Source organism: Peromyscus californicus, unplaced genomic scaffold (assembly GCF_007827085.1).
Source record: "Peromyscus californicus insignis strain IS unplaced genomic scaffold, ASM782708v3 Scaffold_4__1_contigs__length_199733344, whole genome shotgun sequence".
Taxonomy (NCBI): Eukaryota; Metazoa; Chordata; class Mammalia; order Rodentia; family Cricetidae; genus Peromyscus; species Peromyscus californicus.
In genome coordinates, this window is record NW_026294562.1 from 39,184,645 (window position 1) to 39,205,186 (window position 20,542).

At 38.0% G+C, this 20,542-nt stretch overlaps 1 protein-coding gene and 1 pseudogene across 2 annotated transcripts in view; both read left to right on the forward strand.

The window, feature by feature from the left end:
* Nucleotides 1–20,283, forward strand: part of Smc5 (structural maintenance of chromosomes 5) — a 72,136-nt gene extending 51,853 nt beyond the window's left edge. Inside the window, exons 18-25 of one of the 2 annotated variants that reach the window (XM_052762727.1) lie at nt 8,388–8,513; nt 11,326–11,370; nt 11,788–11,883; nt 12,387–12,491; nt 12,678–12,797; nt 16,269–16,448; nt 16,534–16,629; nt 17,621–20,283. In XM_052762727.1, the coding sequence (XP_052618687.1) occupies nt 8,388–8,513; nt 11,326–11,370; nt 11,788–11,883; nt 12,387–12,491; nt 12,678–12,797; nt 16,269–16,448; nt 16,534–16,629; nt 17,621–17,764 (912 nt within the window). In that variant the 3' untranslated portion in view covers nt 17,765–20,283. The remainder of the gene's footprint in view (nt 1–8,387; nt 8,514–11,325; nt 11,371–11,787; nt 11,884–12,386; nt 12,492–12,677; nt 12,798–16,268; nt 16,449–16,533; nt 16,630–17,620) is intronic. The other variant, XM_052762728.1, reaches the window with a different exon arrangement.
* On the forward strand, nt 12,813–16,061 carry LOC128094515 (10 kDa heat shock protein, mitochondrial-like; annotated as a pseudogene).
* Nucleotides 20,284–20,542: the final 259 nt, after the last annotated feature.

Consider the following 20,542-nt stretch of genomic DNA (forward strand, 5'->3'; position numbering starts at 1 on the left):
GGATGGCTCATTGGGTAAAGTGATTGCTTTACAAGCATAAGAACCTGAGTTTAGAATCTGTGTAAAATGCCAAGCACAGCAACGTGTCTGTAACTCCAGAGACAGGTGGATCACTTAATAAATAAACAATGTTGGAGTTTTATGTATCCCTCACCTGCAAATGTTTGTTCTCAGAAGCGTTTCCCATTTCAGATTCAGATTTTGGAGATTTGTATTATACATAATGAAATGCCTTAGGGATGGATCAAAGGCAGAACACATTTGCATGATATTTTATGTACACATCATACACGCAGCGTGAAGCTAAGGTGATACCTGTCTGCTGCAGCTGTGTCTTGACTTGGGCTTACCATGGATGAAGTGAGGGACTTTGCACTCTTTGCATCATGACAGTGTTTCTGAATAGGAACTCAGATCTCCAGATAGGGATGCTCCCGCTATACTACCAGATTCCATTTAAGACAAAGGAAGGTCGAAATTCATAAGCTTGTGTATTAAGCAGTCAGTTTAGGGCTATGATTTTTAAATCTCAAATTTGCTATGAAAATTTCAAGTTAGCGTTAAAGAAAAATATCTAATGATTTTCATATTTTCAAATATGTGTTTTGTCTACTATCTATGGCATAATTAGCAATCAATTAGATTGAATCTGGGTATACAGACGTGGTTATAATCCCTTCACTGAAAAACTGAATACATTAATTTATAGCCAGTGTTTTACTAATGGCATGATACTTAGAACTTACATTTAATTCTGTTCATATAGGAAGTAGCTTTTATTTTGTTTGAATCTTATTTTATTTATTGAACTGTGAAGTAGAACAGGGAAGTCAGTGGATAATTCTTTTTTCCACAAGAGGGCCTTCCAGGAGGGCTTTTCCTAGTTTAGTATCCGTCAGGTATTTCTGTACAACTTTCCTAACAATGCAGCTTTCCACAGAAAGGATTTCAGAGAGTAGGTAATGATCATTTCTTAACATATATACTTAAAGTAATTTTTTCTGAACTATTAATTGAAGATGTTTGGTAAATTTTGGAATTGTTTTGTGTCTTAAACAGATAGATTATTTTCTATACTCAGTTAGCTATCTAAGGCTAGAGTTAAAGCAGGAATCCAAATAGTCTTTGATTAACTTGGCTTTACAGCTCTATCTTCTATAAATGTATATTCTTTTTTTTTTTTTTTTTCTGTTCCACCAACAAAGATCAACAAGAATTGTGCTTTAAAGCAATCAGGGGCTTCTTTCTTACTGAACTACCATGGAGCTTATACTGTCTTTGGCTACTTCCTCACTTCCCCATATCTTCTGTTATTTTTTAATCAATTTTTTGAAAATTTTATACACGATTGCACTACATTTATATCATTTCTACTCCCTCTCCAGTTCTTTTAGTATTTCCCCAATTCCTTCTCAACTTAATGACCTCTTTTTTATAATTATAATTGTTACATACATATATACACATATCTGTGTGCATATGGTAGTATGTATGTGTACATACAACCTACTGAGTCTAACTAGTGATGCTCATATACATTTAGGGCTGATCACTTCAGATTGGACAACCTATAAGAGGTCTTGTCCTTCAGCAGCCGTTAAGTGCTTATAGTTCTTCATCTAGGTGTGGGGCCTTGTGCATTTTCCCTGTCCCCTTTGGTGTATCCAGTGGTGTGGTCATTGTGCAGGTCTTGTATAGATACCCATGTTGTTGAGATTTCATGGCTATAGCATCTGCTCATATCTCAGTATCTTGCAGTAGGCATCTCAGTCCTTTGTCTCTAAAAATATTTCCACTCATCTTCCATAATGTTCCTTGAGCCTTAGGTGTGTGGGGCGGGTAGGGGGTTGTATTATAGATGTACTAATTGGGTCTGTGTACCCCTTATTCACTTATTCTTTACATTTTAACAAATTGTAGATCTCTGTAGTAGTCTCCATCTGCTACAGAAGAATCTTTGATGAAGGATAAGAGCTACACTAGAATACAGTTAGAAGTTACAGGTTTAGGAAAATGACAATAGTAGTTTCTCCTTTAGGGTCTGTGACCTCTCCAGCTATGGGCAGTTGGCTAGGTTAACAGTACCAGCCATGAGTTCCCTCATATTGAGCAGGCCTTAGGTCCTGTCAGATGGCTGTTGTTATAAAATTCCGTCATCACACCGTAGAGGATATTTTGCCCAGCTGATGTGCTTCACATGGTTAGCAGCTGGGTAGAACTTTTGAGTACTTTTCTCCCTTGGCAGCATGCATAGCACCTTCTCATACTGTGAGAGCTAATCTTCAGAGGGGAGGCTTCTAGAATTCTTTCAAGTCCTGTGTCTAAAGTGTACAGTATCTTCATAGTATTTTACCTTAAGTTCTAAGAAGCAGCCAGAGACAATGACAATTGCTTATGTTGTTTTAAGGATCTCTTAGACACCCCCCACCCCAACAACTCAGAGGCATCGGGAGCTGCAGTGTGTCATTCAGTATACCCTTTGTCCAATCAGCTCCACCCACAAATGTTCATTGCAATGAGTCGTTGGTCTGGTTCAAGGCCTCTGGCCTCTAGCATACTGTCGTCAATGGACTCTCACTGAAACTCCTCTGAGGGCTGTGCTGTTGCCCAGAATCTGACTGGTCAGCCACCTGAGACCATGTTGGTGTCCAGGGGCCAAGCTGCTGCTGGGTCCATACAGATCTGGGTGGCCTGTGTTGCCCAGATGGTGACATCTGGGCCCAAGCTGCTGTCGAGGGCCATGTCTGGGTCTGTGACCCTGCTACAACTGGTGTCTGTGTAAATGTCCATGGCCCATATTACCACAAAGGGTCATGGGAACCATGCGTGTTGAAATCCGAGGTCCATGCTGAGTCAGCCCTCCCCTTCACTGACCCTGGGTTGGCTGGCCCCTGCCCCTCATGAACACTGCAGCAGGAGAGCTGGCTTTATACCCCCACCCCACCCCTGCACTCAAAGGAGATGGCCTCACCCCTCACCACAGGCATGGGAGAGCTTGCCCTGTTGGCATGGGCATAGGAGAGCTGGCTCCACCCCTCACCTGAGGGGGCTGGCCCAGTGGCCAAGACTGACCAGCTCAGCTACCACCCAAACCCACATCCTGGGCCTTGGGTGGGCCCATCCTAACATCTATCCCATCTATGATCTGCTGGAGCACATGAAGGGACTGGTCCTACAGAATGATATCCACAGGATCTCTATGACTCAGGGCAACAGCAGGATGCTCAGATTTTAAATTAGCTTTAGCAAAACAAAACAAAAACTTTTTTTTTTTTTTTTTTTTTTTTTTTTTTTTTTTTTTTTTGGTTTTTCGAGACAGGGTCTCTCTGTGTAGCTTTGCGCCTGTCCTGGAACTCACTTGGTAGCCCAGGCTGGCCTCAAACTCACAGAGATCCGCCTGGCTCTGCCTCCCGAGTGCTGGGATTAAAGGCGTGCGCCACCACCGCCCGGCCAAAAACTTAAAATCTACATTTGGAGCTACTTATTCAGATAAGTTTTTTTGTTTAGTTTCTTTCCCCAGAAGATGAAAAATGAATGAAATCGTCCTTATTCAGCTCGACTTTCATGTTTATAATCTATTAAATGGCATTCTTAGTTAGCAGCTCCCTTGTGTATCCAGAATGTATTGTAAAATACATTCGCATATATACTTTATATATATTTGTATACATATGCCTAACTATGTGCTTCCTTGTTAAGATGGCTAAGTTCAAAATAGTGGCATTGAAAACATGTTATAAAAATGACAAGAAAATGAACAGAGACTTTGTCACGAGGTACTGTCACAAACAAATATGTATAGAAAGGCTTTTCTCTGATAAAAATTTTGTTAGGCAAATGCCACCAAACAGAAGGAAACTGTTAAATGAGGTTTTGGCCCTTCTCAGTCTAGAGCTTCAGATAATCAGCTCAGTGATATTTCGTTCCTACAATATCCTAATATTTCATTTTAGCAAAGTCCAGAGGAACAGGAAACAGGAATAGAAGTCATTAGGAATGTTGAGTTCTACCCAGCTGTCCCTTGTTTTCCATTACTTAAGTATAATGGCCCTTAGAGAGTAAAGTAGGGTAACTGGGAATCTTTGATATTTTGTTCATTTCTCTCAGGTAAAGGAATTTATTCAAGGAAACTATAGTTATAAGTAATTGGATAAAGGCTTGCTTTTATTTCAGTTCAATTCAATATATAACCTTTTATTTTTTGTAGTATTTTCTCTCTTTCGTTTGCTTGTTGTCAAACTGGTGAACACGTCACCCATCCAAGTCCCTCAGATATTAATCAGATAGACTTGAGATGTGACTAGGTCACCAACCCCCTACTTTTGTGTGTGTGTTTTTTAATGAGTCTAGTTTGAAACTTAGTACAGAGTAAGATAAACGTATTTTCTCTATTAGAAACCTTCTCATCCCTAGTTCTATAGCCTTAGGCAAGTTCACAGTGCCTCTCAGCCACATCTAAAAGATAACACATTTCCTAAGATTATAATGGGTATTGAGTGGACTGATCTGTGGAACAGTAGTTTTGGTAATACTTGGTCGAGAAGTGACATTAGATAGACTAGGCACCCTCCTCATTACACATGAAACTTGAAAGTCTGGCCCTTGTTCACCTTGATAAGACTAAATTTTTATATACTTGGATTCCTGTCCTCCAACCATATTAGGTTACTTACTAACAAGAATGTCTTTGAGGCTTCCATGCCTATATATTCATAATCTTCTATCCTTAAAATTTCTTTACTAACTGGCTCTTAGTAATATTTCCCCATTAAAACTGTGCACTTGGGGGACTGGAGAGATGGCTCCGCAATTAAGAGCATTGGCTACTTTTCCAGAGGACAAGGGTTCAGTTCCCAGCACCCACATGGCAGCTCACAACTGTCTGTAACTCCAGTTCCAGGAGATCTGACACCTTTACACCAATGCTCATAAAATAAAGTTAAATAAATTAAAAAAAAACAAAACTGCACTTGGCACAGTTCAGCATTCTGACCTTTCTACATCTATTTCCTACTTACATACTCTGTCACTGAAAAGCATTTATTATAACAAAAGGAATATTTGCTGTATAGGATGAGCATGGTACCTCATACCTGTAACTGCAGCACTTGTGAGGTAGAAGCAGAAAAATGAGGAGTCTAACACTAACCTTGACTACATAGGAAGTTTGAGGTGAACCTGGACTATATGAAACCCTATCTCCAGGGTAGCAGTTTCTTTTTTACCCCTTTTGGTTTTTAAAATTATTTATTTTTTTTTGCTTGTTTTTGAGATTATATTATAATTACAACATTGCCCCCTTCCCCTTCTTCCCTCTAAACTCCTATATATCCGCCCTACTCTCCTTCAGATTCATGACCTCTCTTTTTCATCAGTTGTTACTGCATATGTGTGTGTGTGTGTGTGTGTGTGTGTGTGTGTGTGTGTGTATACATACATACATATTTCCAAATATAACCTATTGAGTCCATATAGTGTTACCTATATGTATGTTTTAGGGGCTGACTATTTGGCATTAGAGAACCAATTTGTGTGCTCTTCCCTTGGAGAGGGCCACCTCTTCTGCTCCCAACTTTACTCAATTGCCTGTAGTTTTGGTGTAGGGCTGAGGCCTCGTGGACTTTAACTTACGTTTGAGAGTTCATGTTGGTGAGATCTTACAGGTTGAGTTTCCATTGTTAGTAGGAGACATACAGCAGAGTGGGTAGGGGTTCTTACAAGCAAACATGAATGTGAATTGTGATAGTCTCTAACAAAATCTGTGAGCTTGAATAGTTTTTTAGTTTTTTAAAAAATAATTTTGCCGGGGCTGGAGAGATGGCTCAGCTTCCAGAGGTCCTGAGTTCAATTCCCAGCAACTACATGGTAGCTCACAACCTCCTGTAATGAGATCTAGTGCCCTCTTCTGACCTGCAGGGATCCATGCAGGCAGAACACTGTATACATAATAAATAAATATTTAAAATAATAATAATAATTTTACCTCCCTTTTTGTGATACCCTTTTATTTTTATTTTTTATAAAGAGTTTTAATGTCATTAGAAAATATATAAGAAAAATAAGCTAGCAAAATAGAACTGGATCTGATATAATTTCAGTTATAACACTGAGATATGGGAGTAAACAAAAGGTTGATTGTGGTAATTGTTACGTGGTAAGGCTCTGGGCAATTGATTATTATCTTTTCCTTTTTTAAATATGTTTGATTTTTAATCTAAAACTATTACTACCATTAGGATGCTTTTTATTGTATAATTTCCTTTGTATTTTAATATTTTTTTTCAATCTTCTATTTATTCTCCATGTCTTTCACATCATGTATCTCGACCCATTCATTCCCTGTCCCTTTGCATCTACCCTCTGCCCTTGCAACCTCGTCCCCAAAATAATATAAAATAAAATTTAAGAGAAAAAGAAACAGAAAAATCTTGTTAAGGAAGCTGCAGTGTGACACAGTGAGTCACACAGCAAACCCCTCCATCCATATATCTCTGTATTCAAGTGTTCATTACAAAGGGCCATGGTCTGGTTTGAGGCCTCTGGTTTCTGCTACACCATTGATACTGGGCCCTCACTGGAACTGCTTTTGGTTATCCTGTTGTTGCCCTGTGTTGTGGAGATCCTGCAGCTTTGGGTCTGCAGGATTGGCCCCTTCACATGCGCCAGCAGATCATAAATGGAGTGGAATTTGGGGTGGGCCAACTCATAACCCTGGTTCTGGGTCTAGGTAGTTGCACGGTTGGTCAACCTGCAAGCTCTCCCCTGTCTTCATCACCTGGGTGAGCTCTCCATTGTTGTTCAACTGCTTTCACATTCTCAGACTCGGTTCTCCCACACCTACACCTTTAGGGCCAGCTCTACTAAGTTGCCCAGTCGAGGTGTAGGGGCCACTCTCCCAAGTATTGCAGCTAGTGACAGGCAGGGCCAGCTCTGGCATAGGTGGTGGAGTTTAGGGAACAGTATCTCTGTCCTGCATATGAAGGGTGGACCAGATCTCCCATGCTCACATTCTCAGGGGTGGTTTACCTATTGACTAGGGTCAGCTCTACTCTGCTGCCCAGGGGAGGTGCAGCGTCCACTTTCTCAAGTGCTGCAACTGGTAAGGGGCAGAGCACCACCACATGGCAGATGAGGCAGGTGTGGTGTGGCCAGCTTTCGCACTCTGACACCCACAGGGCTAGCTCACCCATGCCTCTGCCAGCAAGGTCAGCTCTACTATGCTGCCCAGGCAAGGGGCAGGGCCCGCTTTCCTGAGTGCTGCCTCCAGTTAGGGAGAGGGTCAGTAGGCAGTGAGGGGTGAGGAGTAAGGTGGAGGACATCCCTTCCCCTCCCATACCATTACAGGACAGACGAGTAATGGGGACAGCTCTCCCACACTCACAGCTTTGGGGCTGGCTCACCCACAACTCTGGCAACAGGGTTGGTTCTATTGTGCTACCCAGGTGACGTGCAGGGCCTGCTCTCCCGAATGTTACAGCTGGTAATTTTATCTTTCTTCATATATGTATTTAAGGGTTGGGCTATGTGCACATGGAGCCCAGAGTATCCCTAGAGCTGGAGTTACAGGCAGTTGTGAGCCATCTCTCCAGCCTCTTTTTGAGCCTATTACTGTCTAGTGTTGTGGGAAATAAAAGATACAGTGTCTGAGATTGGGACTACGTGACTATGATCTCCTTGCTTGGAAAGCAGAAGGATCAGGACTTCAAGGCCGGTCTTGGCAGCATAACCAGTTTGAAACCAGCCTGGTCTACATGAGACCTTACTTCAGTAGCCCCACCTCCCTAAAATGGAAAAAGAAAAAAGAAAAGAAAAAGCAGGGAAAGGAAAGAAAATTTAGATGAGAAGCACCTATGCAAGGTCCTGACACACAAGCACTCAGTGGATACTGCCTGTTTCTGTTGTGATGTTAGTTCTGTGGGTCTTTCTCCATACTCACCTTGCAGTACTTAGTACAGATTGTAATGTGGGCATCTCACAGATCTTGCTGATTATTTGGTGGGGAAATTAATTAAGTACATAAACAAATAATAAATAGATAAAACATACTTGAAAAGTTATCAAAAGTAATTTAAAAGTTTACATTTGAATGTTGTGTTTTCTTATGTGAAGTCTATGTATGATAATATTTCATTGAAATTAAACATTCAGAAAAGGATAAACTTGAGAATTCTTGTATATTAGAGAAATACTGGCTCTGATATATTTTAAAGTTTAACTTAAAATTTTATCTTCATAATAAAAGGCTAATATACCTTTAGATTCAAAAGGTCATGATTCAGATAATGTGGCTATCATAATCAGAATTCAGCAGTTTATTGGATGTGTGATTGTTTATACAACAAACTTCTAATTTAGTAATAATATTTTGAAATATTTTTTTTTAACAGCAACAGTTCATTGAATTGGATGATAATAGACAGAGATTGTTACAGAAGTGCAAGGAACTTATGAAGAGAGCTAGGCAAGTATGTAACCTGAGTGCAGACCAAGCCGTTCCCCAAGAATTTCAGACAGTAAGTATAAAAATATATAATGCTGCAGTTGCCATAACACACTATTTTTAAGTTTAAGATACCCTACTCTAGGCATAGTAACAGGACATGAAAAACATGAAGTGTCATTTAAAAATACACTTTTCCCCATTCTTACACTGATTATCATATACATAAAGTAACTTTGCTCAACTTACTCCCTCTCAGATTTAGTCACCAGTCTGTGCTTAGTATTAAAATTCTTAAAATATGGGAATTTTCTTAAAATTACAGCATAGCATTCATTTTTACTACTAAAGTAGATCTTTTCCCCCTTGACCATATTTGAGAGGTATAGTTGGCAGCGTGAACTATCCATGGAAAGTACTTATTTGTACTTGACAAACAGTAAGCAGGAGTAATACTTAGAAAAACAAAGACAAAAATGATAGTGTTTCCCTAGAAGTCCTGGTGTTTAATTGGGGCTCATCAGATACTGACTCTTCAGGGCTATCTTTCTTTCGGTTATATGCTGATGGGTCAGAGTCCAACTAAGCAGTGCTGCCTTTTAGTTCACACTCCACCATTCATTCTGTCCCTGTGTCCCTAGACTTTATCTGACATTGGAGCCTTTTCTGTGTACCTACTCAGACTAGTATCAAAAAAGTTACAAATGTAGTTTTAAATAGTATTTATGTACTTTTTAAAATCTTAAATGTATCAACTTTCATAGATTGGTGAAATGTCCACTAAGCATAGAAAAAAACTACTATAGATTGTAGTTGTCAGATCCTGGAAGGTTTTGTTTTATACTGTCAGACACAGAAACGATCATGGATTTGATTGCACCAAATATGGGTACAGAGTAAGAATTCAACAGAAACTTATAAAACTAATTGAGAAGTTTGTTTTTAAAGACTATTATAGAACTTTATTATAGAATTATTATAGATATAGAACACATCTAAAATATGTTTTGTTTTAATAAAATTCGTGTGATATCTGTACTATAAGTTACAGTTTTTATGTGCTGGGTATGGAGGCAGTTGCCTGTAATCCCAGCACTTGGGAGATGGGGCAGGAAGATCCCAAGTTTAGAGTCTACTTGGGCTACATATAGAACTAAACTCTGGGCTCAGCTGTGCCTCCCTACAAGTTATACTGTCTTAAAAGAATAAAATTAGAAAAGAATATATTTGTTAAAGTATATTGATTGGGTGCTATGACCAAATATTAAATAGGACAGACATGCTTCTGAAACTTGAACTCTGGTCTAGAGGATAGAAAAAAACATCAAAAAAATAGGTAAGGTCAGGTGGCCAGAGAGACGGAGGGAAAGTAAAAGCGGTGGATAAAGTAGCAAGGATAGGCCGGTGCTTAAAAATGGTTCCTTGGAGATGATGGTGTTTGAGATAAATGCTGGATGAAGAGAAGAAATCAGTCAAGTGGGGGTGTGAAGCAAAGTCTACCAAGCAGAGAAAACTGATCATACAAAGCCACTGAGGTGCAAATGTATTTATTTGGTATGTGTTAGCACAGAAGGAATCTTGGTGGGATTAAAAATTACATTCCTCAACTGGGCGTGGTAGCACACACCTTTAATCCCAGCACTGGAGAGACAGAAGCAGGTGATCTGTAAGTTCAAGGCCAGCCTGGTCTACAAAGAGAGTTCCAGGACAGCCAGGGCTGCTATACAGAGAAACCCTGTCTTGGAAAAACCCAAAAAAAAGAAAGAAAAAAAAAAATAATAATAATAATTACATTCCAGCCCTGCAGTGGTGGCACATGCCTTTAATCCTAAAATTTGGGAAGTAGAGGCAGGCAGATCTCTTGAGTTTGAGGACACCCAGAGATACACAGAAGAGACTTTGTTTGAAAAAACAAAAACAAGAAATTACATTCCAAGCAGAGAGGAAGGCACTAGCCAGATTAATATGGCCTTATAAAGTATACAAGAGAGTTTGGACATGTTTTTCTCCTTTTAGTTTTAGTGTTAGAGATTAGGCAAGTACTCTACCACTAATATATATCCCCAGCCCTGGTCTCCATTCTCTTTGAGATAGAACCCACTGGAGGATTTTTAACACAAGAATGGCATTATTAAGTTCAGTTTATAGGTGAATACTTTTTAGCTGCTCTATAAAGAATAGATCTATAAGAGGAAACAAGAAAACCACTTTGAGCATTATTATTTTGACCAAGGAAAAGATTAAGGTAGAAGAAGCACAGAGGGACAGAGGATATGAGAGAGGTAAGAAAGAACTCCTAAATGTTTGCCTGGACAAACTGTGAAGCTCTTTACTGATGAGAAGTTGATTTGCTTACAATGGTGGGGGAGGTGGATGAGGTAGAATGTACATTTCACTATCATAAATTTGGTATGCCTGTTAAGAGTCTGGTGAAGATGCCACCAAGTAAGTGTTGGAACTTAAGTTCACACCTCAACAGACAAGTCAAAGATGTAGCACATGTACATAACAAATACCTGGAGGCTTTTGGAGAGACTGGACTATGTTCTAAAAGGTTAAAAAAAGATACAAAGTAAAGCTACCTGATTAATTATATAACTCATCAGAATCTTTTTTTAGGGCTTCAGATTCATTGCAAACCTTTTACTGTAAGGGCTCTGCAGGTTGTGCTAGGCAAAACAGTGTACTGCATGCCTCTCCTTGAAGGAAAGTGTCTATCCTAATGAGTCTCTGTGGCATAGATTCAGAAGATAGTCTTGATGAAATTCTGTCTCAGTGATTGATCTAAGGATGCTTTTGTAGGTCTTCATAAGTACAGTATAAAGTTCTAACTTCTTGCTCTCTTTCAATGCCCCACATATTCTGGACCCATTCTACCAATTCAGCAAGTACCCACCATTCCAAATGGACACAGCTCCTCACCCCCCATGGTATGCAGTACTCATTCTTTTTTCCAAATCGTTTCCTCCTTTTTGCATTGCTTTTCCCTAGCCATTGCTTTGAGACCCAGAGATCAATTATAGGCCTTTGAATTCTTTTAATTTTCATGTAGCATGAACTGACACTTCATTATTTTAAATTCCAAAGCCTATATAATATGTACTGCTTATTTTAGACTCAACATCAATACATTGCCTTAAGGTACTATCCACATGTATACATTTTGTTTTCTTTTAAAGTGTAAGCTTTTTAAAGGCAAAATACCCTGTTTAAGATTCCTTTGTATTGCTGTGTGCTAGCATGCTATTAATCAGAGAGTAGATATATAGCAAATTACTTTCTTTTAACTATACTAATAAAAATTTTCACTATTCCATTTTTAACGATAGACTTTTATTTTCCTTTAGGCTTTTCAAGATCTTCCAAACACATTGGATGAAATTGATGCATTATTAACTGAAGAAAGATCAAGAGCTTCCTGCTTCACAGGACTGAATCCTACAGTATGCCTCTTTCTCTGTTTCCATCCAGCAGCTCTCACACTGCCGCCTTCCCCAGTACACACATGCACATGTGCACACACGCACGGGGACGGACACACACACACACACACACACACACACACACACACACACACACAGCTCTCTCCAGTACTTGCCTCCCACACTGTACTGGAGCTCTGGGTAATAATAAGCTAGACAGCAGGAACAATGCCTTAAATGCCAGATTCTGAATCTATTAGAATTTTAAATAGAGTCTTCCTAAGGAACACAGTGTTCTGTGCCTTTTCTTTATAAAAAGAATAGTTGAGCTGACTTGAAATACAGCAGTGTGTATTTTTTTTAAGGATTAAAAAGTAGCACTTTCAGTGCGCAATAGCATAAATTAATTGCATACAAACAATGCAATGCAATTGACATTTTAGCTAATAGCTTAATTGATGCAAATTTTTATATAATTTTATTCTTTGATAGATTTTTCTTAAAGAACTTTTTTTTTCTACCAGGTGGTTGAGGAATACACAAAAAGAGAGATAGAAATACAGCAACTCACTGAAGAACTAAAGGGGAAGAAGGTTGAACTAGATGAATACAGGGAAAACATTTCACAGGTAATTTTTATCCATTTTCTTACATGTTTACCATTAATGGGATGAGCATATGAATTATATGAAATAAATCTTACACTCCTAAGAGAAAAGATATTTTCATAACCAGATTGACTCTGTTATAAAATTTGTTTTATGTCAGAATGGATAGTAGTGCTTTCAGTTTATGATTTTGTCTTTTATTTGTAGGTGAAAGAAAGGTGGCTGAATCCCTTAAAGGAGCTAGTGGAAAAAATCAATGAGAAGTTCAGCAACTTTTTTAGTTCCATGCAGTGTGCTGGTGAAGTTGATCTTCATACAGAAAATGAGGTAATTGCATTGGGGATGTATTTTATGACCAGTAATTTTAATTATGTGCAAAGGGTACATGTAAACTTACTTATTTTGCAATTATACATGAAATTTTTGCTTACTGAAAAATTGTGAAAAGGAAGGAATAGACCTGTGGCTGGATTGGTGTCTCATTCTCTCCACTGGAAGACTGTCCATCTATGAATTTCTAACATTAGGTTTGCTTGGTTTGGGGGTGGGGATGGTGTTTTGTTAAGTGGCTAATGTCTTTCTCTATTTTTAGCAAGTCTGAATAATGATTATTCAGCTGTGTTGAATGAGTGCGATGCTTTGTAAATCTACCACTGCTCAACTTAAGAGCCATAAACAAATTAGCAAACACAACTGAAATATAGTTTATATCAATGAGGTTGAGTTTGTTTTTTGTTTTGTTTTGCTTGTGTGTGTGTGTGTGTGTGTGTGTGTGTGTGTGTGTGTGTGTGTGTGGTAGTGGTGTTTTCTGATGTTTTTGAGTCAGAGTCTCATAGCCTAGGCTGGCCTAGAACTTGCTATTTAGCCAAAGATGACATTGAATTTTCCTGAACCTCTTGCCTCTACCTCCCAATTAAGATGATAGGCTTCTACTACCATGCTCAGTTTCCTTGGTTTCTTTTTTATCACAAATTTAGAAGATAATAGGAAATATGGTAATTTCTTGAACTATAACTTTATGTATTACTATTTTGGATAAAACATTTTCCTTTAAGAAAATTATGTGAAGAAGGGCTGGAGGTGTAGTGAAGTGATTGTGTATGCTCAGCTGCATGAGGCCCTGGGTTCATTCCCTGGCACTCTAAGCAAGTGAGGAAAGGAAGAAGAAATAACTGATTTTTTTTTTTTTAAATAACTGGGAAGGTGGCATGAATGGAAAGGAGTATAAATGAAGAAAGGCTGGCCATCTTGTGATCTCAGTACAAAGTTTTTGCTGCTGCACTGGGGTCATTTTTGTATTCTCATTTTGTGTGTGTCAAAATGTTTCCAAGGTGAAATTTTTTTTAAATAAAAGTCAAGTTAATAAAGAATATTTTCATATCTTTAAAATTGTGCATTTTAGCAAGTGTGGAAGTTTTCATTCTGTTACATATATAAATAAACAGCACCATTTGTTCCTTCGGGGAGTTTTGCTTCACAGCTCCCCTTTGCTTCGTGTGAAGCATGAAGTACCTTTTCGTTCAGTCCTAGGTTTGAGGTCTTAGTTCCTCCCATAGCAGTTTAGCACATAGTCCTTGGCTTACTGTAACTAAGAAATGTATGTTCAGTACTTAATTTCTGAGACGCTTCCTTTATGCTAGGCACTTCTAAGTTCATCTTGTTTAATTGCTTATAACTATCCTAGGAAGCAGGAACTTATCCATCCTACTGAAAAAACAAACTGAAACTTACCATTATGTTACTGAAGGTCATGTTGCTATCAAGTGGCAAAGAATCAAAACTCCTTATCTAAACCCAGACAGAGCCTTAGCTCTTAGATAAATTTGATTACTGCAAGCATCATCCTGCTCAAAGTAACAACAGGATCTTTATCAGTAGCTTGACTGTGTCAGGTATAAATGTGATCAAGTAAGAAAGTGAGGCTTGTGTCACAGAAATCCCATCCTTCCTATCCTCTTGCATGGTACTTTATCTTGTACTGTTTCTTCTCAGCAGTCTTTGTGTTTTCAATGCCATGCTGGAAAGACTCTCCACATGCCTTTCAGTGTGTTCTCCTGGACCTTCCCTCTTCTTGACCTTTCCCGTTATCTCCTTTCTGTTCTGGCCTCCTGAGTAGTGGGTCCAGAACTGACTTCTTTAACTGGAACCTTGAGTGAGATGGAAGAAGCCAGAATGAGGCAGAAAAAAGCATGATCAATTACAAGAATCAAAAACAAACCTTCAGTAAATCCAATCCTGTGTAGTCAAAAGGGGACATAGTTAATAAATCAGTGTGGAAGAAATATGTTTAAAAGTAATCCTTGGGAATTAAAACTATTACAAATTATTACAGTTCTGTCATTTTTGTTGTTTTGTTTTGTTTTTCGAGACAGGTTTTCTCTGTGTAGCCTTGGCTGTTCTGGAACTAGCTCTATAGTCCAGGCTGGCCTCCAACTCGCTGAGATTTACCTGCCTCTGCTTCCCAAGTGCTGGAATTAAAGTTCTGTCGATTGTTTACTTGGGGGTTTGAAGGGAAAAGTTAAAAGTACTATTTGTACAATTTTAAGGCCTACTTGAATTCTTTGCATTTATGCTCTGTATTGGGTAGCTGTTTGAGCCATGCCCTGAAATAAATTCCTTTTATCATTAAGCTGATTCAGTGGATTGCTAGCGATTTAATCACGTTGGTACTTGAAGGGATTTCTAATTTCTAAAAGGAAGCTCTCGCTTTCTCACCTGGGAAACTGGAACGTAGTAGCAGCAGAGCCAGATCAGAGTCCAAGCTGGTGGCGAGGATCTTGGCAGCACTGGCTGTTACAAAGTATCTTCTGCCGTTTGACTGAGTATTGTTGAAAGAGTGCAGCCAGAACTGTAACCAAAGGTGGCAGCCTGCTTCCAGGGAGGTCTCAAGGAAAACTATTGCCAGCAGCAGTAGTAACTATGGGGTGAGAATCTCCAGGAGAGATGGAGAGATTCAGGTAGTTAGTGTGAGAGTTGACCCAAAGTTTTTCTCCCAGAATATGGAGGCACCACCACATTTAGAAACAACAGGGATTATTTTTTACTTAGAGGTGGTGACATTCTTAAAAAGAATGTGGACTGAAATCACCATTGAGGTGATGTTCCATGAACCTATTGGTTCCACTGACATTCTGAGCTATTCATCCATAAATAACTGCCAAGCCTCCTTTATAATTAACTGATGGCATCTAAAGTGAAAAAATAAATAAAACTTTTTGTTGCTCTTAGACCTCTGCTGTGAATACCTAATACATAAATACAATTTCAAAGATTTAGTATGAAAAATGTAAATTATTCATTGATAACATTTTATATTGTGGTGTTTGAATATATTGGATTAAGTAAAATATACCATTGAAGTTAATTTTACCTACTTTTGTTTTTTTATGTTTTAAAAATGTGACTGTTGAATTGCTTATTTCTTGTATGTCTCTCTTGATTAGATACTTATGTAGACCATTTAACTAGTTAACTTTTAGCTAATGTTAAATGTTTCCCTTTTAAGGTAAATCTGAATCTGAATGAGCTAGTGTAGCTAAGAGAAGAAAATAAACCTCACAGTGGTCTCAGAGTTGGCAAAAGTTATAGAACACCAAATACTCCCCTTTTTATAAAATAAAATTTACATTTGTGTGAGTGCGTACACATGTAGGCACTCAGGAGTTATTAAAATTTTTAGATAGTAATTGCTTAATGTAAGCTTGTTACTTTTGTGATTGATATATCTGATATATTTTCAAATAATTGAGTGAAATAATCAGAGAAAAAAATTATTTCTCAACTTTCTGTGTTTTACAGGAAGACTATGATAAATATGGAATCCGAATTAGAGTAAAATTTCGAAGTAGTACTCAGCTGCATGAGCTAACTCCTCATCATCAGAGTGGAGGGGAAAGAAGTGTTTCTACCATGTTGTACTTGATGGCACTGCAGGAGCTTAATAGATGTCCGTTCAGAGTAGTTGATGAAATCAATCAGGTACAGTACGGATTCTTTTAGGGGAAGTATGCTGCGCTCTCTAGTAGATATACAAATGTAACCATTATTGTCATTGTGGTTTTAGGGTATGGACCCAATCAATGAACGAAGAGTGTTTGAAATGGTTGTGAACACTGCCTGTAAAGAGAACACATCTCAGTACTTCTTCATCACACCAAAGGTGAGTAGTGAGTAAACTCATAGAAGGCTTGTGCTCACCTGTCCCCTTTGGCTCAGTTGTGGAACAGATTGGAGCTAAGATGTGAATTTGAGCAGGAATACCCCCCAAAAAGGAGCTAAAAAGATTATAGTAATCTTTACATTCATAGAGGAGACACATTACAGTGACATACTTCATCTGAGGAAGCAGTGGAGGGGCTTCATTCTGTTCTAGAACTTTGGTCTCTTTGCTTTTGATGCTCACTCCCCTTCCAGAAAGGCCTCTCTCTTTTGCTGAGAGATGACTGGGCATGCAGACCCTGAACTCTAGTCCTCACTGTCATGTCACATGCTGCCCCGTCCGTGTTTCCCACTGCCACTACCTTAGCCCGAAAGAGTCCAAATACCCAAGGTCGTGGACGGACAAATCAGCTTTATAACAGCATAGTTCTATTCATAGAGAATTCCCATAATCTAGAACTGCTGCAGTCAGAAATATCCTTTTGTTGAATCTAGTGCCGTGGCTAAGTTACCAAGTAAATGTACTCAAAGATGTGTTCATTATTAACTATACTTTTTCTTTTTTCAACTAAATATTCATAAATATCTCATTGGAAAGCCCACCTAATTGTGCATTCTTTTTGTACTTAATCATCTTCTTTATGTGAGCTAGACAGATCTGCCCCTATTCTATTTCTTACCAAACTCCTTGGCTTAGAAACCAAACCTCCCTCACACGTTTCATACTACCAGTCTGTCACAGTGCTTAGCCATAGACATTGTTGGAGAAGTATTTTGTATGGAAGTGAAAGTGATGTGGTCCTTGTTGATTGGTGAATACAGAGGATTCCCAGGCAACTGGAATATTCTAGGTCAGTTATTAGGCCAGTTATGCTCATTCAGGAAGCTGTCATAGTCTGGCAAGTTGATGTATTTGAACATATGTAAGGCTGGAAAACTGTCTTTCTCAGTATATAATTTAATTATGTGACAATTTGTTTCAATCCTTACAGCTTCTACAAAATCTTCCTTATTCTGAAAAAATGACAGTATTGTTTGTCTACAATGGCCCACATATGTTGGAACCAAACCGATGGAACTTAAAGGCTTTTCAAAGGCGGCGGCGAAGGATTACCTTCACTCAACCTTCTCAGTGAAAGAAAAGGGAGGGGACTTCAGAGGTTTTTCTTTTAACTGTTTATACGTGTGGCTCAAGTGAATAAAAGTTAGCAGATTTATTGAAAGAGAAAGATTGGTTATTTTTGGAAACCTGCATTTAAAAACAAATAGGTTTGAAATGGAGACCACAGTGACTCTGGAACATTTTCTAGTGAAAATTAAGTCTTCGGTTTGGTTGAACTTGACTTTTTAGTCCTCTGTGAGCACTGGATTGTATGTAACAATGTATACTGTCCACAGGTCTGGTGGCTCACATCTAATCCAGCACTTGGGAAGTGGAGGCAGGAAGATCATGAGTTTGAGGCAAATCTGGACTGCAAAGTGAGATCCAATCCATGTAGGCTGTAGAGTGGGATCGTGTGTCATAACAAAAAAGCTATTTCCTGTTGCAAATCGGAAGTATGATAGAATGGGGATTTCATTTACAAAGCATTTACTAAGTGTGGCAGCTCTGAGTACTGATTACAAGAGAACTTTGACTTTCAGAGCTTAAAGGCAACTCAGAAATCCCACTTTTCTTCCAGTGTTATATTTCATTTTTAAAAGGTAATGTGAGAATGTCTACTTAATGGACAGTAGTTTGTGGCAGATCTGTTCATTTCTTTGTGTTAAAGGTTACCTTATTTTCATAGAAAACATGTTTATGGGCCTTTAAAAGTTTTAGGCAACTTGATACTATAATTTTATTGGTATTTCAAAGAATTGGGAAAACGTACACATGGGGCTTCAAAATGGCCCCAGGATTTGGAGAGGTCACGAGGTAAAGATGTCACAGAGTATGGCCCACACATTGGCAGAATGAAATCAGCTGACAAGGACTCGAAGAACAGCACTGTAAAGGACAAGTTTCGTGCTGGGGTTTCTTGTTCAGTTTTGGGTTTTTGTTTTGTTTTGTTTTTAATTTGAAGTCAAATGTATTTTACATCTTAAATTTCTAAAGGCGTTTTTATAATTACTTTTAGTAAGCTTTTTCTTAAGATTTCATATACGAGTTTTTACAATTTGTATTTGAAATTTCTCAGTGCTATGTAAAGAGTGATGGCAAAGTATTGATTTGTTTAAAATCATAATGTTTTTAGAATTTGTAGGTACTTCCTTACAGTATTGATCAGACCCAGTATTTTAGAAAAATCTCATCTAAATTCTTTTCTTCTAGCCTGAAAAAAGTTAAGTCAGAAACCATTTATTTTTCTTTTGAGTATGCTAATTAACAGTGCCAAACAAATTCTGTTCTTTTAAAAATCTAAATCTTGAAAGAAGATAGAAATGTCTTTGAACAGTAGACTGGACCATATCTCTGCTGGTACTGACAAAGTTATTTTTGACTTGCTAGCCTGAATAAAGTTCAGGTTTGTTTATTTTTGTAATAGCCAGTGAGATTTACATTCTTAGTAGGTTCACAGTAATGGAACATGAGCCTATGTCGTCTCACTTGGACATTTTCTCTTTTAAAAAGTTGTATTTCTTTATAAAACTTGTAAGAGAGTCCTCCCCTCTTAAACTAAGTCTCATACATGTAGTACAAAGATATTTTTAATAACATTTTTACTAGCATGAACAAGTCAAAAAAATTTAAAAACTTGGTGACATATTAGTGAAGAATATTACTAAACATTTGTGTTGTTGCTTGTTTTTTTGACATAATATCTTCACTAATATGTGTTTGATGTAGTTTGGTTTTATCATATCAGTGTAAAAACTGGATTGAAGGTTAAAAACTGAAAAAAAAGGTTGAAGGTTAAACATACTTAAAACTCACATCAGCAATTGCATTTCAGTTTACATATGCCAAAAAATATTCCATATCATGTTTATAAGCATTCAGTGAGCAAAATTAATGTTCTGTTTTATATTGAACTTTGGGCTGGGAAGGATAAATTGTGTATCATTTATCATATTAAAAATAGTCAAGCATAATATGTCATATTTTCTGCAACTGTTGATTTTTTTTAAATTACATTCAAATTGTAAAAATTCCAAGTAAAAGCTTGATTTGATAAATAAAATATTTAAAACCTGAAGGTTACAGATATTTTGGATGACTAAATCTTTACATTGATTGTCAAAGGACAGTCTCTGTTAGAAGGTCTCTCGTTTTAAAAAAAGGGAGAAGGCTGGTGTTTGGTTTTGTTGTAAGATTTATTTTATGTGAATGGTGATTTTTGTCTACATGTATGTCTGTATACCACATGAGTGTCTGGTTCTTGGTAAGGCCAGAAGAGGGCATCAGATCTCCTGAGGGTGGAGTAGAAGACAGTTGTGAGCTGCTATGTGGGTGTTGGGAATAGAAACTGGATCCTCTGGAAGTGGCCAATGCTCTTAACCATGATCCATCGCTCCATCCCCAAAGAGAGATTTCTTGCTGCTTTCCAGTAGCCTTAGACATAAGCCTGTGGCCTTTGAGGGGCATCTTTTCATTCTGGTGCCTGTAAATGTAAGTGATTAAAACTATGTTATAAATACTACTTTGTTGGTAATAAATGCATATTTTCCCATATTTTGTTATCGGTTATTTAAGATGAGAGTTTTTTAATACTTTAAATTTTCTTAAAAGTTGTTTTTGTTTTCAGGATTACAAAAAAAATTTTCAGTGTCTGTTTGAGTGTCTGCCATTTATAATGCAGTGTTTAATAGTCTATTTGTGTTCCAAAAGATAAAAATTTAGTCTTTTGTCCATTTGAGGTGGGATTAGAATCTAATAGCAGTAAACACAGGAAAAGCTTGAAAGCATCCAAAGAAGCCGAGCTAGAAGGCAA